This window comes from Podarcis liolepis (assembly GCF_965112155.1).
Source record: "Podarcis liolepis genome assembly, chromosome: 13".
Taxonomy (NCBI): Eukaryota; Metazoa; Chordata; class Lepidosauria; order Squamata; family Lacertidae; genus Podarcis; species Podarcis liolepis.
Window position 1 is genome coordinate 20,502,802 of NC_139573.1, and position 18,441 is coordinate 20,521,242.

The 18,441-nt window shown below is 46.8% G+C and overlaps 1 protein-coding gene across 2 annotated transcripts; it reads left to right on the forward strand.

The window, feature by feature from the left end:
• Positions 1 to 101: 101 nt before the first annotated feature.
• On the forward strand, positions 102 to 18,250 carry TMEM150B (transmembrane protein 150B). 2 transcript variants are annotated; one of them, XM_083472046.1, is made up of 8 exons: positions 102 to 1,855; positions 8,253 to 8,376; positions 10,305 to 10,382; positions 12,788 to 12,847; positions 13,510 to 13,577; positions 14,974 to 15,101; positions 15,443 to 15,620; positions 16,743 to 18,250. In XM_083472046.1, the coding sequence occupies exons 2-8, from the start codon at positions 8,261 to 8,263 to the stop codon at positions 16,940 to 16,942; spliced, it is 828 nt and encodes a 275-aa protein (XP_083328172.1). In that variant the 5' UTR covers positions 102 to 1,855; positions 8,253 to 8,260; the 3' UTR covers positions 16,943 to 18,250. The 2 variants fall into 2 exon arrangements, with proteins under 2 accessions (XP_083328172.1, XP_083328173.1); XM_083472047.1 differs by lacking the exons at positions 102 to 1,855; positions 8,253 to 8,376 and adding an exon at positions 9,531 to 9,642.
• The last annotated feature ends 191 nt before the right edge of the window (positions 18,251 to 18,441 follow it).

Sequence of the window (18,441 nt, forward strand, 5' to 3'; positions counted from 1 at the left end):
CAGAGGTTCAAACCCTCAAAGCATGCAGAGAGAAGAACAAGAACCATGAAGCTTTCAAGTTTTCTAAAGTTTCCCATAAAATATTTAACAGCGTCATCAGAACATCACCAACATGCCATAGAAAGGGGGTGGTGTTAGGCATCTGTGATTTCTGACATGCCCCTGTCAATCATGCATGGTTCAAGTATTCACCTTCACACAAGTCAATGATAATATCTGCATACCCTTTTGTCAGGAAGACATCCCTTGACACCTTTATTTGTTCAGGCAGGGTTGCATTCCACATTGGAGATGGGTTTTGTGTCTGGAGTATTGTGTTTCAGGTAACACCTTCCTGGTATCTGTGGCAGGACAGGTGATGTCAGGTTTGGCACCTTAGAGGGGTGCTTGGTGTGTGTGGTGGCTCAGCTGAAGGATTATGGAACGATTTAAGTACTTAACCTGAGGTACCACTGTAGTACCTAGGGTTAAGAACTTTGCTTCAGGATGAGAACAGAAATCGCATAGCAGAAGCAGTGGGAGGCCCCATTAGCTAAAGTGGTACCTCAAGTTAATAACAGTTTCAGGTTAAGAATGGACCTCCAGAACGAATTAAGTTATTAACCCGAGGTACCACTGTACTGTGTATTACCAGTCCTGGAGTGACTTTCTTCCTGCCGAAATGCATGTATCACACACACATCTAGGTATAACTCACTTCTGCACAGTGCTGCACACCTTCCGGCATTTCACTCTAACAATCTTTAAATAAGGCCTTTAAATAAGACTGTGGGACAAAGATGGAACCAGTGCCAAAAAAAGGGTGGTGAGGGGGAGCGCAGAGCATTCTCCATGATGGTCATGTCCCCTACTCTCCATAGGACAGCCCTTTATTCAGAGGCTGGTCTGGTCCAAGTCTGATTTAAAGGTAAAGAGGCACAAGCAGGGAGACCACCTTGAGAGCAGACTAAGCAGGAGCATAGATCACCTGGACCAGCCTTCTCAACTATGGTGTGACATACCTCTGTTTCAATTGCAGTTCTCTCTTTTAAATCTGCATCTAAATCGGGTCAGCAAACTTTTTCAGCAGGGGGCCGGTCCGCTGTCCCTCAGACCTTGTGGGGGGCCGGACTATATTGGGGAGGGGGATGAATGAATTCCTATGCCCCACAAATAAAACCCAGAGATGCATTTTAAATAAAAGGACACATTCTACTCATGTAAAAACATGTTGATTCCTGGACTGTCCGAGGGTCGGATTTAGAAGGCGATTGGGCTGGATCTGGCCCACGGGCCTTAGTTTGCCTACCCATGATCTAAATATACAAATTAACCCACCCCGCTCTCTGAGTGTTAGATGACTCGCCTTTGGGCAATATGTAAGAGGGCAGCCCAACACAGTTCCCTTTGTAGCTTTTCCGGCTCTATGTACAAAGCAGCTGCTACCTGGCAACTTGTATTTAACCACTCAGCTGGTGACAAAGAACTCCATGCATCCTCTTGCAAAGCTAGTTCCCAGAATTCCCTAGGAAGGGGGTTAAACTCCTCTGGGAACTGTAGTTCTTTGAAAGAAATAGGGGGCTCCTGTCGATTTTAGTACCCTGAACAAACTACAGTTCCCAGGATTATGGGGGGGGGGGAGCCAAGACTGTTTGAAGTCAACCTATCAGTGGTGGCTGGAGCCTGCTGAGACTGGTAGGTCAGAAGGTGGAGAGGTTAACAGCAGGTGGAGCCAGAACCAATAGCAGAAAGGCCCAAGTAATTATAGTTTTGCCTCCAAAACCTCCTTCCTGCTGAATTCTATGAAGGCAGCACTGAGGAGGAGGAAGCTGGAAGGCAGTACCACTCCCTGGGCTGGATGGAAGTAAGAATACAGGTGAGTAGCTGCTGGCCAAGGGCAATTGCCCAAATGGAGAAGCCTCCACTGACTCTGGCCGGGGTAATGCAATGGCAAAATACAATGCATTTCTGGGACATTTTACGCTTGTTTCCAGAAGTAAACAAGAAATGGTAACTGACTAAAGTTTGGGGGTGTTATGGAGGCGACAATTTGTAACCATGTTCTAGAAGGGCTACCCTGTAGGTTTACTTATGTGTAATCTGTACCATGAAAAATGCACTTGGGGTAAGTGTCTTACCCCAGAAAACTGGATGAAGGTTTGGCGGTTCAGAAATGCTTTTAACGAAACAAACAAATGACTCAGAAGGAAGCCCTGTTGAAATCTGTGGGGCTTACTCAAAGGTAAGTGAATATAATATCGCAACCCTAGAAATCTAGTTATCATTCCTCCCTCTCTCTCCCAGCCCCACCTAATGAACCATTTCACTAACAACATACCAGAAGCTTCTTCCCTCCCTTTGTCTGTTAAATGTTCTTGGAATAGCAATCGAAACCCTGCTGTTTGCAGATGGTCTTTTCTCTCTGACACATTTAGCTTCTTCCTCCAAAACTGGGGCTAAGTTCATGCCTGGATTTCTCTTAATATCCTGTACATTTCCCAATAAAGTAAGTTGCTAAAAGCCAAACAAAATTCACTCCACAGAGCATCAAGAAACTTCAAAGAAGGGCAGGTTCTCAGTGTGACCTGTTACTGTGTTTGTCACTGTAGTTTTGCCTTCAAGTGATGTCAGAATATAGTCGGGGATTTGAGAAAAGAATGTTAAATGGTTCATCATGTCCCAAGACGGCCTTAGGGGAGCTCTTTGACAGAATATGGTTTCCCTATAAACAGAGGGTCTGGAATGTTTGGAATGAAAAGCCATCAAAGTTTGGAGAAGGCAACCCATCCCTCCTCTTCTAACATGAGGGAGGATGCTGTGCGTATGAGAGAGAGAAGGAACAACAAGAGTTTTGATTAAACTCAATGGCTCCCTTTAAACCCATGTTTTACCTTCATGGTTGGAGACAATCTTGTTTCTGAATACCAGTTTCTGGAAATGATCGGAGGAGAGAACGCTTGCAGGATTCCCACAGGCGTCTGGCTGGCCACTGTGAGAACAGAATGCTGGACCAGATGAGCCATGGACCTGATCCAGCCTTACTGCAGCTGAAAACTAATCACACCCGCGTAGACACCCGCTTACTCTGCACTCCAACCAGCTTCAATCCAAACTGAGGAAAAGAACAACCTAACTGTGTTTTAAGCCAGTAATGTGTACAAAAGTTCTTCTTTCTGGGACCCAGAAAAAAACTTGATGGAAGTGATGTGTATTGATCTTTTTTTAAAAAAATAATACATAGATCTCCCCACCCACCTCTATCTATGCACACACACCCCTTTTCAGGATTACAACTGCACTATGAATTATGATTCTCAACCCAGCTTTGATCTGAACCGAGGGAAAAGAGCAACCCAGCCGTGTTTTCAGCCGGTTATGATGCGCACACAACCACAAAGTATTCAGCATGCATCTCTGTGAGAATTTTTGTCCCTGACTGGCCCCATCTACTGGAAATCGGAGTGAGCCAATGAACTACGTACAAAGATGAAGTGAGAGGTGGTGGGCAGGCAAACCCACAGTCCAGCCCCTTATAGTAAAGATTATAAAAGCCTCCCCCCAAAAAAAGATGGAACATTTCTGGAAAGGGGACTCATTTGCGAGGAGCTTGCCTTGGCCACAAAAACCTGAACCAGCCACTGCCAGAGACAGCTTTATTAGGAGGATTTCACAGAGCAGTGTTCGGGGGAGAATTAAAAGCTGATGTAAATCAAGGTTACCAGATTTTTTTCAATGAATCCGGGGACACTTTTCAACTTCAATTGATTTTGTATGGGGAAATGGGGACGTCTGGTAACCTTAATGTAAATACAATTTCCAGAGGGCTAGGTGTGTTAGTCTCTTATAGCAAAAGCAACGAAGACTTCAGGCACAAAGCAACAAATTCATTATGGCATCAGCTTTCTTCGACGGCAGTCTACAAAATCAGATGGACAGCCATAGCCTAGCATTTGCTTTTGCATACATAAGGTCCCAGTTTTCAGTATTTGGTATCTCCAAACAGGCCTGGAAATATCTCTGGTTAGATCCTGACCTAGATGGACTCAATATAAGGCAGTTTCCTCCTTTCCTAAAAAAATAGAAAATGTGAGTCTTTTAAGATGCCAAAAGGTGGTTGTTGCTTTAACATAAACACAGTTGCAGACCCCTGACCCCAGGTTATACAGCCATTTGCTTCCTGGGCCATAAAATGCACCATTCTAGCGATTTGGACTTCTGGTGTGTTGAATGGGGGCAAATGCTCCAGGCCTCAGACATGGAGGGGCCCGCACCTTGAGAAAAACAACACTCTCAAATGAAAGGGGGTCCTCAGCTGACCATTTAGTCCCTAGGCTTCACTCAGTCTTAAAATAAGTCCTGCCCGTGGGTCATAAAATGGGTAATAAAACCAGTTGGCTACAGGCAGTCTTAGACCTGGGCAGTGTCTCAGCAGTACGTGCTGATCTAGTGACTCCAAATTCCTGAAGTGAGGATTCTCAGCAAACGGCTCGCCCCCAGGCCCACCCGGACCAGAAGAAATCAGAAAGGTTATACAGTGGTACCTCAGGTTACATACGCTTCAGGTTACACACTCCGCTAACCCAGAAATAGTGCTTCAGGTTAAGAACTTTGCTTCAGGATGAGAACAGAAATCGTGCTACGGTGGCAGCAGGAGGCTCCATTAGCTAAAGTGGTGCTTCAGGTTAAGAATGGACCTCCGGAACGAATTAAGTACTTTACTCAAGGTACCACTGTACTGCTCAATGGTCCAAGTGGATCCACACCACACATTTAAAGTGCATTCTATGCACACGAAATCTCTCCAAAGAAAGCTGGGAATTGTAGTTTCCTCCTCGCAGGCCAAAAATTCCCAGTACCTTTAAAAAGGTAAAGGGACACCTGACCATTAGGTCCAGTCGTGGCCAACTCTGGGGTTGTGGCGCGCATCTTGCTTTACTGGCCGAGGGAGCCGGCGTACAGCTTCCGGGTCATGTGGCCAGCATGACTAAGCCGCTTCTGGCAAACCAGAGCACCGCACAGAAACGCCGTTTACCTTCCCGCTGGAGCGGTACCTATTTATCTACTTGCACTTTGCTGTGCTTTTGAACTGCTAGGTTGGCAGGAGCAGGGACCGAGCAAGGGGAGCTCACCCCGTTGTGGGGATTTGAACCACCAACCTTCTGATCAGCAAGCCCTAGGCTCTGTGGTTTAGACCACAGCACCACCCGCGTCCCATCCCAGTACCCTTAATGAACCATAATTTTTTTTTGGGGGGGGGGGAGGTCACGTTCTTTGAGTGTCCACTGGGTGTACCTTAAATATTGCAGGGTGACATGTTGATATTAGAACGCAAGGCACGTTGCTCTTGCTTTTGCCCTGTTCTTGCTCAAGCAGCAAGGACAGCAAAATGTAGCCCAAAACTCTTTTAAACCAGCCTTGGATGACATAAGAGCATAAGAAGGGCCTTTGGGAACAGGCGAATGGTCCATATCCTGTCCTCACAGTAGCCTTTGATAGCCCTCTCCTCCGTGATTTTGTCCAATCCTCTCTTAAAGCTATCCAAGTTAGTAGTTATCGCTGCCTCCTGTGGAAGTGAGTTCCATAGTTTAATTATGCGCTGTGTGAAGGTGAAGTGCTTCTCTTCTGCTGCTGCAGGTGAAATGGGGTGTTGGGACTGAGCTCAATGAGGTCAGTGCGCATCTGTGAGATGTGCCCTTCAAGCATTCACACTAAGTGGGGGGGGGATGGATTCCCACCCACCCAGCTAATTATTCACTGTGTGAAGAAGTTGGACAATAATAATTTTAATAATAATAATAATTTATTATTTATATCCCACCCATCTGGCTGAGTTTTCCCAGCCACTCTGGGCTGCTAGTTCCTGATCATTGACCATAGCTGGCAGGGACTGATGGAATTCAAAACATCTCATTCCCTCAATGTTTTTTAAGCAACCTTTTTTTTGGGGGGGTGGCATTTTAGCTGTTGCTATTGTCAAAACAACTGGGAACCAGAAGGCAGGATGATCTACTGCAAATAATCTCAGTGTATCCCCTGCCTGACCCTGCCTTACACAGCTGTTTGGAGAGGAACATATCGCCTCCTCCAACTGGAACCAGAATTGTGTAGATGTTGCAACTGTCAGATCGTTCTGGCAGAGATGCCCTTTTGCAAGCCTTATTTCTTTATTAAATCGGTGCTCTCTGAACCAAGCATTTGTGATCAAAAGTATTTGGTGGTAGGTGCTTCCATCGAGTGGTGAAAGAATGAGTTGCACCTTTACAAATATTACACCTTTTCTAACAGGACGGCTGCTCTGTCTGCTCAACTCTCCGTTTTAGATTTTAAGCTAGTAGCAAGAATTTCCTCCTGGGTTTTAAAGTGATTTCTGCCCCCCAAAACTTAAAAGTGTACTTCTTCTCTTGAGAAAATAAAAAGTGACGTGTTCCTGCTTAAATACAACTTTCACCAGTGTCTGCTATATATCTTTTTCTCCTGTTAAACCTCCTGATGCTAAATTTTATCTGTAAGCCACCTTGAGTCCCTGTCAGGGGAAAAGGCAGGATACACACAAACACATTTAATCTAGAGGACACCAAGTTGCCAAAGATTAGGATAAAGTATAGAAACGACCATTTTTACTGTGCTCTTAATTAAGGAGAAATGAGTCTAATCCTGAATAATGTAGCATTAGTGGGGAAGAACTGACAAAAGATACCTCCTAACTCCCAATACAACTTAGAAAAAAAACCATTTGCTTCCCTGTTTTGATCGATTCAACTCCAAACTCTACCCATTTCACAGATTGTTCTTTTGTGCTACAATTGGTGAAACGTCCATAAGTAAACAAACATAGCAAGGCGGGGGTGGGGGGTGGGGAGTTATCCAGATTCCTTTCCTTTAGCTTCTTGTCTCTGTCGCTCTCAGCCTCTGTTAACAGAAACTACGTTTGCAATTTTGTCAATTTGCTCAGTGACTCATCTACTACCCACCTTCTCCGACAACAAAGCAAAAAATGCCCACGTACAGAATCATTCGGCGCATCTTCCATCTCGGCATCGATCCTTGCAAAGGCAGTCTCCCCTGCTGTGTGTCTCTGTTAGGCCTCTCCAACTATTATCTTTCTTTCAGAGGAATCAATCTATACAATTATTATTGTCTTGAGCTAAACATTCAAGCTTTCAGTTGGGGGCTGGGGGGGGAGAAAACTGCAATCCTTTCCTTCTTCGCTTTGTCTGCCACCATTGAGTTTTTAGTACTTCCACAACTCCAGGAGTACCCTTTTTCAGGCCCCAGTCTTGTAAACGCCCTTCCTAGAAGGACAGGCAAAAAGTGAGCAGAGAAATGGAGGAAACTCTTGCCTGCTCTGCTAGTCGTCTCTCCATTCTCAGAGTGGTTTAACAGTCAATTAATCAGTCAATTTACAGGGGGCTCTGGGAATGGTAGCTCTGTATGGGGAACAAGGGTCTCCTAACAACTCTCAGCAGCACCCTTAACAAACTATACTTCCCATGATGCTTTGGGGGAGGAAGCCATGAGTATTTAAAGTGGTATCATAGTGCTTTAAATGTGTGGTGTAAGTGTGGCCCAAGCCGAGCGTCCTGCTTTCATGGTGGCCAATCAGATGCCTACGAGAGTCATGTGGGCGGGACATGAGCAACTCTCCCACACATGAATCCCAGTGCTGGAGGAATCACATCTAGCCATATGGGTTTTCTGCGGACTGCCATTCAGCAGTAAAACGTGGATATTCCTGCGTTAAAGCGCCAGGACAACAACAACAACAAACCAGGACGTGGATCTGGAAAATGCGGACTTGTGCCTAGAAACTGCAAAGCAAATGTAAGTATGGACGAGCCCTTTGCAGATGGCACCAAACTGGGATGGGTAGCTAATGCCACAGAAGACAGAATCTGGATTCAAGATGATCTTAACGGATTGGAGAACTGGGATCCAAACTAGCAAAATGAATTTCAATAGGGAGCTTCTGCATCTAGGCAGAAAGAACTACCTGTCATGGATGCTTGAGATGAGATTCCTGCGTTGCAGAGGGTTGGACTACATGACCCTTGGGGTCCCTTCCAACTCTACAATTCCAACCCCCTTTTAACACTGTCCGGTTCAGCAGCCACCCCTACACCTTACAATAGCAGATTCCACCACTTTTGCATGCGAGGGAACCCTCCCCATGGTGTCACACAAATCACTGTAGCCCACTGTTCACAGGCTAAACAGAGGTTCACTCCACGGGTTATAAAATAGGGCAACCGGCAACTTTTCCTTTTCATCCTCAGGTCATAAAATGCCTTGCGATACCTGTGTGCCCTGGACAGCCTGCCAAGGACTTCCACGAGCCCTCTTCCAGCTTCGTCAGGTCAAGGTCCCTAGAAACTTGCCAAAGAACCTCTCGCACCTCAGGTAAGCTACATCGGCAACAGGTGAACTTACCTTGCAGCCGGCAGACTAATATTAGACACAGCTGCGTTGGTGGCAGCAGAACTTATGCTGCTGCAGCAATAGGTACATCCCAAAACTTTTTACTGCCAGAGGTACAGAACGTGATGCTCCTCTCTTCTCTAATTTCAAGACACCACTTCCAGAATGTTACTCTGGATATACTGACCTATTCCGGCTCCTGGTAACCTCTCCATAACCCAGCAGTCTTCCCTCCTGGTTCCCACAAATTCACTCCTCTAATCCTATACAGTGGTACCTCAGGTTACATACGCTTCAGGTTACAGATGCTTCAGGTTACAGATTCCGCTAACCAAGAAATAGTACCTCAAGTTAAGAACTTTGCTTCAGGGTGAGAACAGAAATTGTTCGGCGGCAGCAGGAGGCCCCATTAGCTAAAGTGGTACCTCAGGTTATGAACAGTTTCAAGTTAAGAACGGACCTCCGGAACAAATTAAGTTCTTAACCCAAGGTACCACTGTACTCCCAGATCTCCTTTCCCTCCCTCTCCCTGCCTGACTACCTTTTTTTACTGTGCATCCATGATAATTTGTGTTCAGCATGGCAGTTATGCATGATACCGCTTTCAATAATACTTGCACTCGCAGAAGTTTCAGGGAGGGCGTACTGCTTCACTTCCTAGCAGCACGCATCCCATAACTTCCTGTTGAAACCCTGCAGCCTTTCAAGCCCAATGCAAATGTTCCGCAGTTCTCGTTCTCTCACTTTTGTGGCGCTATAGTGCAAGAGTGCCTCTGCAGGTGGCAATAAATGCGGTGACATTGATGGAGCATCACAACTGATACAGTGGAGCGGTGTGTGTGTGGACAGTCCAGTATTATCCCACCATTGATGCACTATTATTGTGTCACTGGCATGCTGCCAAAGAGATCCACGCCGAAAAATGCCAGTCTGGAGCGATCCCTCGTAAGGAACCCAGTAACCGTGGTTCTCCATTAGAAAAGCACATGTTGCACTGATAAACTGCGTCACGCCGCAGAGTGGTCCCTCTTTCTCCAAGCGCCATCTGTGTGGCAGCAGAATGGCACGCCTTGGGGACAAAAGTCACAGGCAGATAGCACCCTCACTGTGCCCTTTGCCCCGTCCCAGAGATGGAGTTGAGACAGGTTTATTGGAAGGAGCGCTGGCACACTAACCTTGCTACCTGCTAGGGAGAAAGACGTGCTCCTGAGCGAAGAAAAAAGGACGCAGCTAGCAGATAATTTCTGGGTAAGGAATCCCGCGATATTCCTGAAGACTCGGAAGGGAAACAGAAACCAAAAACCTTGATTCTCAAACTCCCTGCTCGGAAGCCCCACAAGGAAGCCCCTGGTTGCTGCTGCGCAGTATAATTTGCAGCAAGGTCTATGCCAGTCTCTGAGTGATGATATAGCTAGGGTGTTGCTCTGATTTCAGGGCATTTCCCCACCTTCCCATGGACTTTTGCTTTAAAATCTTTTGCTTTGATTACTGGCAGGAGCTCAGCCCTGCTGGGTGGTGGCTGAGTGAGGGGCGTGGCGGGGGAAGTTTATTAGTATACCATTAGCAGAAGTCTTTCTAGTGTTGTTGTTTGTTTTAATTCCTGCAGCGCAGAGCAAGGCAGTGAGGAGCAATAAGGCCCCTTGGATGTAGCAGAGTTTTCCAGTTATCAAGAGCTTAGCCAGAGAACCCAGGAATCCTGGCTTGCTGTGACCTAACCTACTTCCCAAACCCCCGAAATTTTAGGATTCGGCCTTTCTGCTCTTTCAAGACCACCAAATCACAATGGATCCCTAGAGTCCAGGGATTTGGTCTCCTCCCCAGGCTTCCTTCAGCTTTAACCCACCTTGTTCCCAAAGAACCCAAGAATCTCAGGCTGTTCTTGATGGTTTCCTTATATTTTTTGCCTTTAGGTCTTCCGCCACCATGTGGCTCTGGGCTCTCCTTCCTGTACTCCTAGCTGTAGGAGGTATTGTCGGCTTCTGGGTTGTGTGAGTAACAATAAGCAAAGCGGAGTGGGTTGACTCTCAGGTGGGATGTGGGGTGTGTGTGTATTTGTGTGCTTGCTTTAAGCCCAGCAGTGATAGAGCTGGATTTTGGGAAATGGGATCATGTCAACTCCAGTCTGGTATAGGGAGAGAGTGGCTCAATGGTAGAACATCTGAAGCTGCCTTATACAGTGGTGCCTCGCAAGACGAAAAGAATTCGTTCCGCGAGTCTTTTCGTCTTGCGATGTTTTTCGTCTTGCGAAGCACGGTCCGTCGCAACTGTGCCTCTTCAAGCGGCTTTTAAAAAAAAGTGCAAGACTTTTTCGTCTTGCGAAGCAAGCCCATAGGGAAATTCGTCTAGCGAAGCAACGCAAAACCGACAAACCCTTTCGTCTAGCGAGTTTTTCGTCTTGCGAGGCATTCGTCTTGCGGGGCACCACTGTACTGAGTCCATCCAGTGCAGGATTGTCTGCAGTGACTAGCAGTGCTTCTTAAATGTCTCCAATGGAGGATCTCTCCCAGCCCTACCTGGAGGCACCGGGGATTGAACCTGGGAACTTCTGCATACGAGGCAGAAGCTTTGTCCCTGAGCTAAGCTTCAGTGTTCCATTGCTGGCGGGTCCAGGTGAAAGGATCAGGTCACAGGTGATAGAAACGGCCTCTCTTTGAGATCCTGGAGATTTGCCATCAGTCATAGTACAGTATCTAATACAGATGACGGATAAACAGTTGGGCCTGACGCAAGACAGTTTTCTTGCGTTCTTTTTTGCAATACGAGATAATTACAACCCAGCAAAGTTTTCCCCTGCCTGCAGGTCAAATTCCTAGTGGAAAAGGGGACTTTGTTCAAACAGAGCAGGGTGCCAACGTGGAACTCACCCCTTTAACAGCATTTTGATCTGCAGCAATTGGCAGCGGATTGCAGCTCACCGCAAAGGCGCTTCGCTTGCTGAGATCTGCACGCCAAATACCTATTTTAAAGGGACAAGGGCTTTCTCTTTCCTCTTCTTTTGCAAGCTGGCAACCGTACAGTGACACACACACCTAGCTTGCTAACCTTTCGTGAGCCAGCTTGATCACCATATGCAAAGGATCTGGACCTCTGTGGTGGTGCTGTTTTTAAAGTCCTCTATTCGTAACAAATGCCTGCCAATTAGGTTAGCTGGCTCAATTTCATCTGGTGTGCAGGTGTTGCTAAGATCATATGACGAGCCAGTGGTCCATTTAGTCCAACATCCTGTTTTCCCAGGGGCCAAGCAGATGCCCATGGGAAGCAGGGCGTCTAGCAGGAGCTGAGCACAAGAGCCCTCTGTCCTCCTGTGGCTTCCAGCAGCTGGTATTCAGAAGCATTACTGCCTCTGGCCACAGAGACAGAGCAGAGCTGCCATGGCTAGTAGCCATTGATTTGGCAGCACTTGTACTTTGTGCCATAGGACAAAATGTGCAGAGGTGTAGTTAGGGTGGGCAGCCTTTCATTTCTATTGCGGCACTGCCAGGTCTACTGCTTCCCTCTACTCCCAGGTGCTTGGAGGCTAGCTCCGTAGCTGTCTCTCTCCCTCTGTTTTGCACACTAAAACAGCAACCACCCACAAGCCTCCAGGATTCTCTCTTTGCAAGGAAATTGCCTCATGAACTCTGGGGCACTTTCAAGTGAATTGGGCGTTCGCTCTGATTTGTTTGCAGGGAGATGAGAGGATGTTGGCTATTTAACAAGCACTCATTTGGGGGTTAGATGATGTTGCTTCAAAGGAAGTGTCCTCACCCACTTTCCTTATTGCAAAAAGGCCCATCTTTGGGGGGTAGTGGAGCAGGTTTGTTGTGCGACTATAATTGCGCGAATGAAATTTGCCACTTTGAATGAAATCCCACCTTAAAGCAGAGACAGTCTGGAGGCACTGTGTGTGTGTGTGTGTGTGTGTGTGTGTGTGTGTGTGTGTGTAGTGAGCAATTGTGTAAGTTTTATCATTAAGATAGTTTGCCAGGTTTTCCTAACCAATCAGTTATAGTAGAGAAATGCAATACATAATAATAAAGGAAGGAAATTTATTGAGAAGTGGGCTTCGTTTTTACATGTTTGGAATGACAATGTACATGTTTATATTTTAATCTATTCACTGTACAGTACTTTAGAGATTTGTTGTTGTTTTGCTGCCCCTTTTCTCCTTCATATGTCATTTCCTTGCTCCCCCCCCCCACTTTTCTTCTTTTTTTCTTGACAGGCAAATTTGTTTGATGAAGAACAATCTTGGCTACAAAGTGTAGTGATATAATATTATTTAAAAATAAAAAAACAGGGACTAAGTGTGTGACAGAGTATACTTTAAACTTATTGGGAAGAATTTGAAAAACAAGCGTTAGTCTGGCAACTCCATCCAATTAATGAGATTCCACCCCCACCCTCTTTTCAGGTATGCCATGGCTGTTGCAAATGGATCTGTAAACATCACAGAAGCTTTTCCATATATCAGGTATGGCTTGACTGGGTTTCTGAGAAAGTCTTCCAACCCCCCCCCCCCTCAAAAAAACCCCACCCTTCTCTAGCTTCCATCTTTTCAGGAAGTCAAGTTACCGTATTCTCTGTATTGAAGAGAACCCTTTTGAGTGACAGCCTCAAGCCTTGTGGAACAGGCGGGCCATAGCCAACCTGATGTTCTCCAGATCTTCCGGTCTACGACTTCCATCAGACCCATCCAAAATGGCTTTGGGGTGTGTGATGGGGAGGATGTGCCACTGTGTCCTTCACTTCAGGCAGCAAGAGGGCCTGGACCAGCCTAGAGAAGAAGGATGGAATATTGCCCCATCCAGGCCTAACTAGACTACCCAGCAATCGGTGTGCATCATTTTCAGCCCTAGGACTCCCCTTTACCCCAAACACACACCTGGAGACCAATTTCTCTCTTTTATTTTATACTCTATCCTGTATATGGATGGTAGCAGGGCAGCTGCGCTGTGACCCACTTTGGATGAGGCTGCAATCCAGTTGTGGGTCCCACCACACTAGCTGAGGAGGACCAATGAACTAGGGCTATTTCTGTGTACTTAATTGCTTCTATTGGGGGGAGTCTAAGGGGCCAACTTCTAAACTCAGCTGCAATCTGTATGAATTCCCCCCCCCCTTGTCTTCCTCCAGCACATGTGGCTCCTCCCCACCCCAGAGCTGTGTCTTTGGTCAAGTTCTTAATCTAGGAGCTTTTCTAGGTAAGCCCTATCTCTCTTGGTCTCTTTCCTTTTGCTACCATGTGCCTTCAGTGGTCCATATTTAATCAGGGATAGCCCTCACCTTTTAGTTCAGGGGCAGGGAACATTTTCCTGGTCAAGGGCCACATGCCTTTCTGGGCAACCTTCCAGGGGCCACTTGCCAGTGGTGGGTGGGGCCAGGGGCAAAAGTGGGTGGAGCAACTAATGCAAATGTTACCTTTGGTACAGTAGGCTGGTTTCTACAGAGATTCACACACACACACACGCCTCTCTATGCTCCATCCAAGAGGCATTGTCTGAGTGCAAGGATGCCTCCTAGCAAAAGCACTCAAGGAAGATGCAAAGCCAAGCCTGTGAGGGGCTGGGGAGGGAGTGTGGCCTGAGGAGACTCTTGAGAGTCAGATAAAGAGATGAGGAGGGTCACGTTTGTCCCCTGAGCCTGAGGTTCATTCCTCTCCCATTTTAATTCTTAGCTCTGGTCAATAACTGTCCGTATTTCTGTCTGTGGAGGATGCCCAGTTAGGATGGTGTCGGTGCAGCAGGTGCATGCGTGGAGGGGAACAAATGCCATGTTAGGGATTCATTGGGGAAGGAGTTGAAAAGAAAACCACCAGGCCTGTAAGCACTTTCAACAAATCTGTGCTGCAACGACACTTCGGAAGATGCACCTTAAACAGGATATTGTAGTCCTGGCAAAGGAGCCAGGTGTTATGTAGTGGTTAAGAGCGGTAGTCTCGTAATCTAGTGAACCGGGTTCACCTCTCTGCTCCTCCACATGCAGCTGCTGGGTGACCTTGGGCCAGTCACACTTCTCTGAAGTCTCTCAGCCCCACTCACCTCACAGAGTGTTTGTTGTGGGGGAGGAAGGGAAAGGAGAATGTTAGCCGCTTTGAGACTCCTTAGGGGAGTGATAAAGCGGGATATCATATCCAAACTCTTCTTCTTCTTCTACGATCGAAATAACGGTGGGATTGGAGCAACTGAATCATGAGGAAAGGTTCAGATTTTTTAGTCTAGAAAGAAAGGCAAGCATGGGGGATATGATACAGGTGTACAGAATTATTATCATTGGAAAAAGCGGGTTGAGAGAGGCTTTCTTCCCTCTCTCATAATATAAGACCCCAAAGGGTTTTTGAGGATTCAGGGCAGATGAAATAAAATAAGGTAACATCTCTCCCAGCACATAGTTGAAATATGAAATTTGCTACCGCAGTATGTAATAATAGGACACCAGTTTGAATGGCTTTAAAAGAATATTAGGCAAATTTATGGAGGGAAAGGCTGTCTTCTACTTTAGAGTCTGCCTCTCAGTGACATGTATGGACCACGTGGTGGCTCTGGGACAGCAAATGAAAGGATGGATCTTATCAGCCTCAATAACTGACATCTCTTCCAGGCGCGGTGATCTGCTTTCTGAAATACCAACAGGTGCGGGATTATGGCTGTCGTTCCCGTTTAAATCTAGTTGGGCTCATTTTCGGCCTACTCTGTGCCCTCGGGTCGTCTATTGTGGGCAATTTCCAGGTAAGAAGCTGCAGATGGGGAGGGGGGTTGACAAGCCTTACCAAAAATGAAGAGGAGGAGGTCTCAGTGGGGATGGTCCTTAAATGACAGGGGTGGTCAGAAGAGGCCCACCCACCTCACCTTTGCTGGGGATGCAGAAGATTGTGGGGTATTTGGGGGGGGGGTCTAGGATGTTTCCCGAACATCTCTACACACTTTAAAAAGGCGATGGGGACGTGGTTTGTCTTAAAATTGGGGCTTGTGAATTTCATTGAAAAGGATTTTGATGAACTAGAACATGAAATGGCCTTGGTGGGGTGGGATTTTCTCTGTTGATTTACTCTGTTCTCTTTCCCCTACAGGAAAAGAACCAGATAGAAACCCATTTAGTTGGGGCCTTCTTGGCTTTTGTGGTGGGCATCCTTTATTTCTGGGTCCAAACATTCCTGACCAACCGAGTGAAGCCGAGGCACGGAGGATGGTGGATCGGGCCCCTCAGATTCTCCCTCAGCTTCTGTGGTTCTGCCTTTCTCATTGCCAGTATCCTGAACTAGAGCGTTGTCTTTAAAGATGCAGGAAGGGAAATTGCGGGGTACGCGGAGGGCTTTTATAAGGATCCATAGATCAGCGGCAGAGCATCTGCTTTGCATGCAAAAGGTCCCAGGTTCAAGTCTCTCAGCATCTCCAGGTAGGGCTGGGAGAGATTCCCTGCCTAAAATCCTGGAAAGCTGCTGCCAGACTGTGTAGACATTACTAGCTTGGATGGACCATTGGTCTGACTCAGAATAAGGCAATTTCCTGTGTTCTAAGGGAAGAGACAGGTATTATCTACATTATTATCAACATGAAGCAGCTTGGGGTTAGTTGATAGATAGTGTGATTGGGAGGTTGAAGGGCACAGTTTCACATCTATTATCTCTTGCACCAAGTTGTTGTTTAGCCTCAATTGGGTTTTCTTTGATGTGCTATGCAGAACTGGAAACACACTCACTCGTATCCTTAGGGACTGGCTTCAAGTGGTCCCGAAGAATTTCTTTTAAAAATGTTCTTAGTATTCATTAGGAGCCCAGGCAGCCCAGAACCTGGGACTTTTCTGGGGCCAGTGCCAGGAGTTGGCATGGCCAGGCAAATGCCCTTAGCCTGGCATGAGGGGACGGAGCAGACACCACTGGCAGCAGTTTGCTAGCTCTGTTGTTGCCTGTTTGTTTGCTCACCCACCCACTGGCCCAAGGGGGACGGGCAAATGAGAAGCAGCAACATCTCCTGCTGTTGTCACTGCTTGCTTGCCAGTTTTCCCTCTCGAGCTGGTAACAGTGGCCGTTAAGGAGGCTGCGGCCTACCAAATGTATTTGTGAAAGAGTCCTGCCCCACATCCAAAAACAAAGTGGAACTAGGTCTGGCCTCTCCTCAGTCTGGCCTAGGGCTGCATATACACCGTGCATTTAAAGCACATTCTACCCCATAATAATAATAAAAGACCTGGGAACTGTAGTTTAAGGGTGTTGGGAATTGTGGCTCTGTGAAGGGTAAACTATTGTTCCCAGGATTCTGTGGAGGAAGCTACATGCTTTAAATGCATGGTGTGTGTGCAACCTATATCTCTTTTGGGAATAACAGATGCACCGTCTCTGGCTCCTTTCTCCTTGACTCCTTTAATCCCAGCGATTGTGCTCTTTTTCCTGAAGCTGCATTCTGAGTCGGCCTACTGCGAATGGGCCCTGGCCATGGTCCTCTTCCTTCTCTTTGGGCTCTTTGCAGTGGATTTCTGGCACATGGGGACCTGCTCAGTTCACGTCTATCACCAGCGGGCAGACCAAGCAGCTCAAGACATGCAGACGTCAACGCAGACTCTCCCTCTCTGATACCTCCTATGGACATGGGGGGAAGAAGGGGTCTCTGCAAAACTTTCCACACAGTTGGAGTCCTTTTCCAGTGGACCGGATCATGCCCTGCCATGTCCTCTGATGGCGAGTGAAGTAGTTCCCAGCTTTTCTGCTGGGGTGTGGGACTCCCTTGTGGGACTGCCTACAGACAGGGTTTCTTGGCCATTTTGGAGAGTCTCCCTGACTTGTCACTCATCTCAGACAAATCTCCTTGGTGCTCTTCGTAACATTTAGCCACCGCCTTCTGCTGAGTAGGGGCAGGTCTTTGCCTCCCCTCGCAAAAGGACCCACCAACCATCTCCTTTGCAAACCAGTATTTTAAAAGTGTCCTGTTTTATTGTCTGCATAATCCCCACCACTGCCAGTTCTTCATCTTACCCATCTCCACACCGCTGTATATGAAAACCATAGTGATCTAGAAGGGTCCTAGGCCCATCTTTGTGTGACGCACACATCAGCACCCGCCATTGGCTGATGTGCCCAGGCCTTGCTTTCTCTGTCGCGTGGATGGGCCTAGTAACTCTTTGCAGCACAGATGGCTGTGAGGAGCCGTTTTCTCCTATGCTTCCCTCCACAGTAATATATGGAAGGGGAAGACAGTGAGACCAAAAAAACCCCAACTACCTCCTCCACAGCCTGCTTTGGTGCAACGAATCTTGCTGCCACAGTCAACGGTCTGGTCAAACTGTGTGAGTTGCTTAGGCACATATTCTTACACCAGTTTAAACAGTATCCCGACACGGTGGTTGTGTCTTTCAACCACAGCCTCTACACACACACAGATGAATTGTTCGTTTCTGAAGCTGTTGGGTGGGTGGATAAGATGATATTGTGCCAGAAAGACTAGGTCCAGCTCCTTAAAGCTCTCACACACCTCTCCAGTCACTCATGTGTGTGGATCCAGGTTTTTTCATCATGCTCTGGCAGTATCAACAACTGTGTGTGTCCTTCCTCTGATGGAAAAGTGGGCACCTTTGCTCTCCTGTTAGGAAAGGTGTTGTATTATCCTATTATACAGATGAATACTGAAGTCTTGCCTTCCTTTTTTATGTTCCCAATGGAGCATTGCTCAATCCATTCTTCCACAACTGGAAAAGTAGGTCCCTCTAACCTAATGTGAGAAACTCTTTTTAAACAAAAGCAAAAAAACTATTCTTCTTTATCCCTTGCTAGACTCCTGCCTTGAGGTTAAAGTGAACGTTATCCCTACTTTATAGCTACAAACTGAACCTCCAGTCTAATTTCTTTCCTAAGAAAGGACAGTTAATAAAGTGGAAGTTCTGGGTAGCTAGCCGTGGAAGCGCTTATTTATTTGCTCTAAAATCAGAGCTGGCATGGCAGGCTTAATACAATTCCAGCCAATTTATGTGCAGTGTTTAAATGAGCTGAAGACCACTGGCAAGATTCCTCAGAAGGCTAATGGGACTTGGGGTTGAAAGGGTAGGATTTCTAGATTTGATCTAAAGACACAAAGCAGA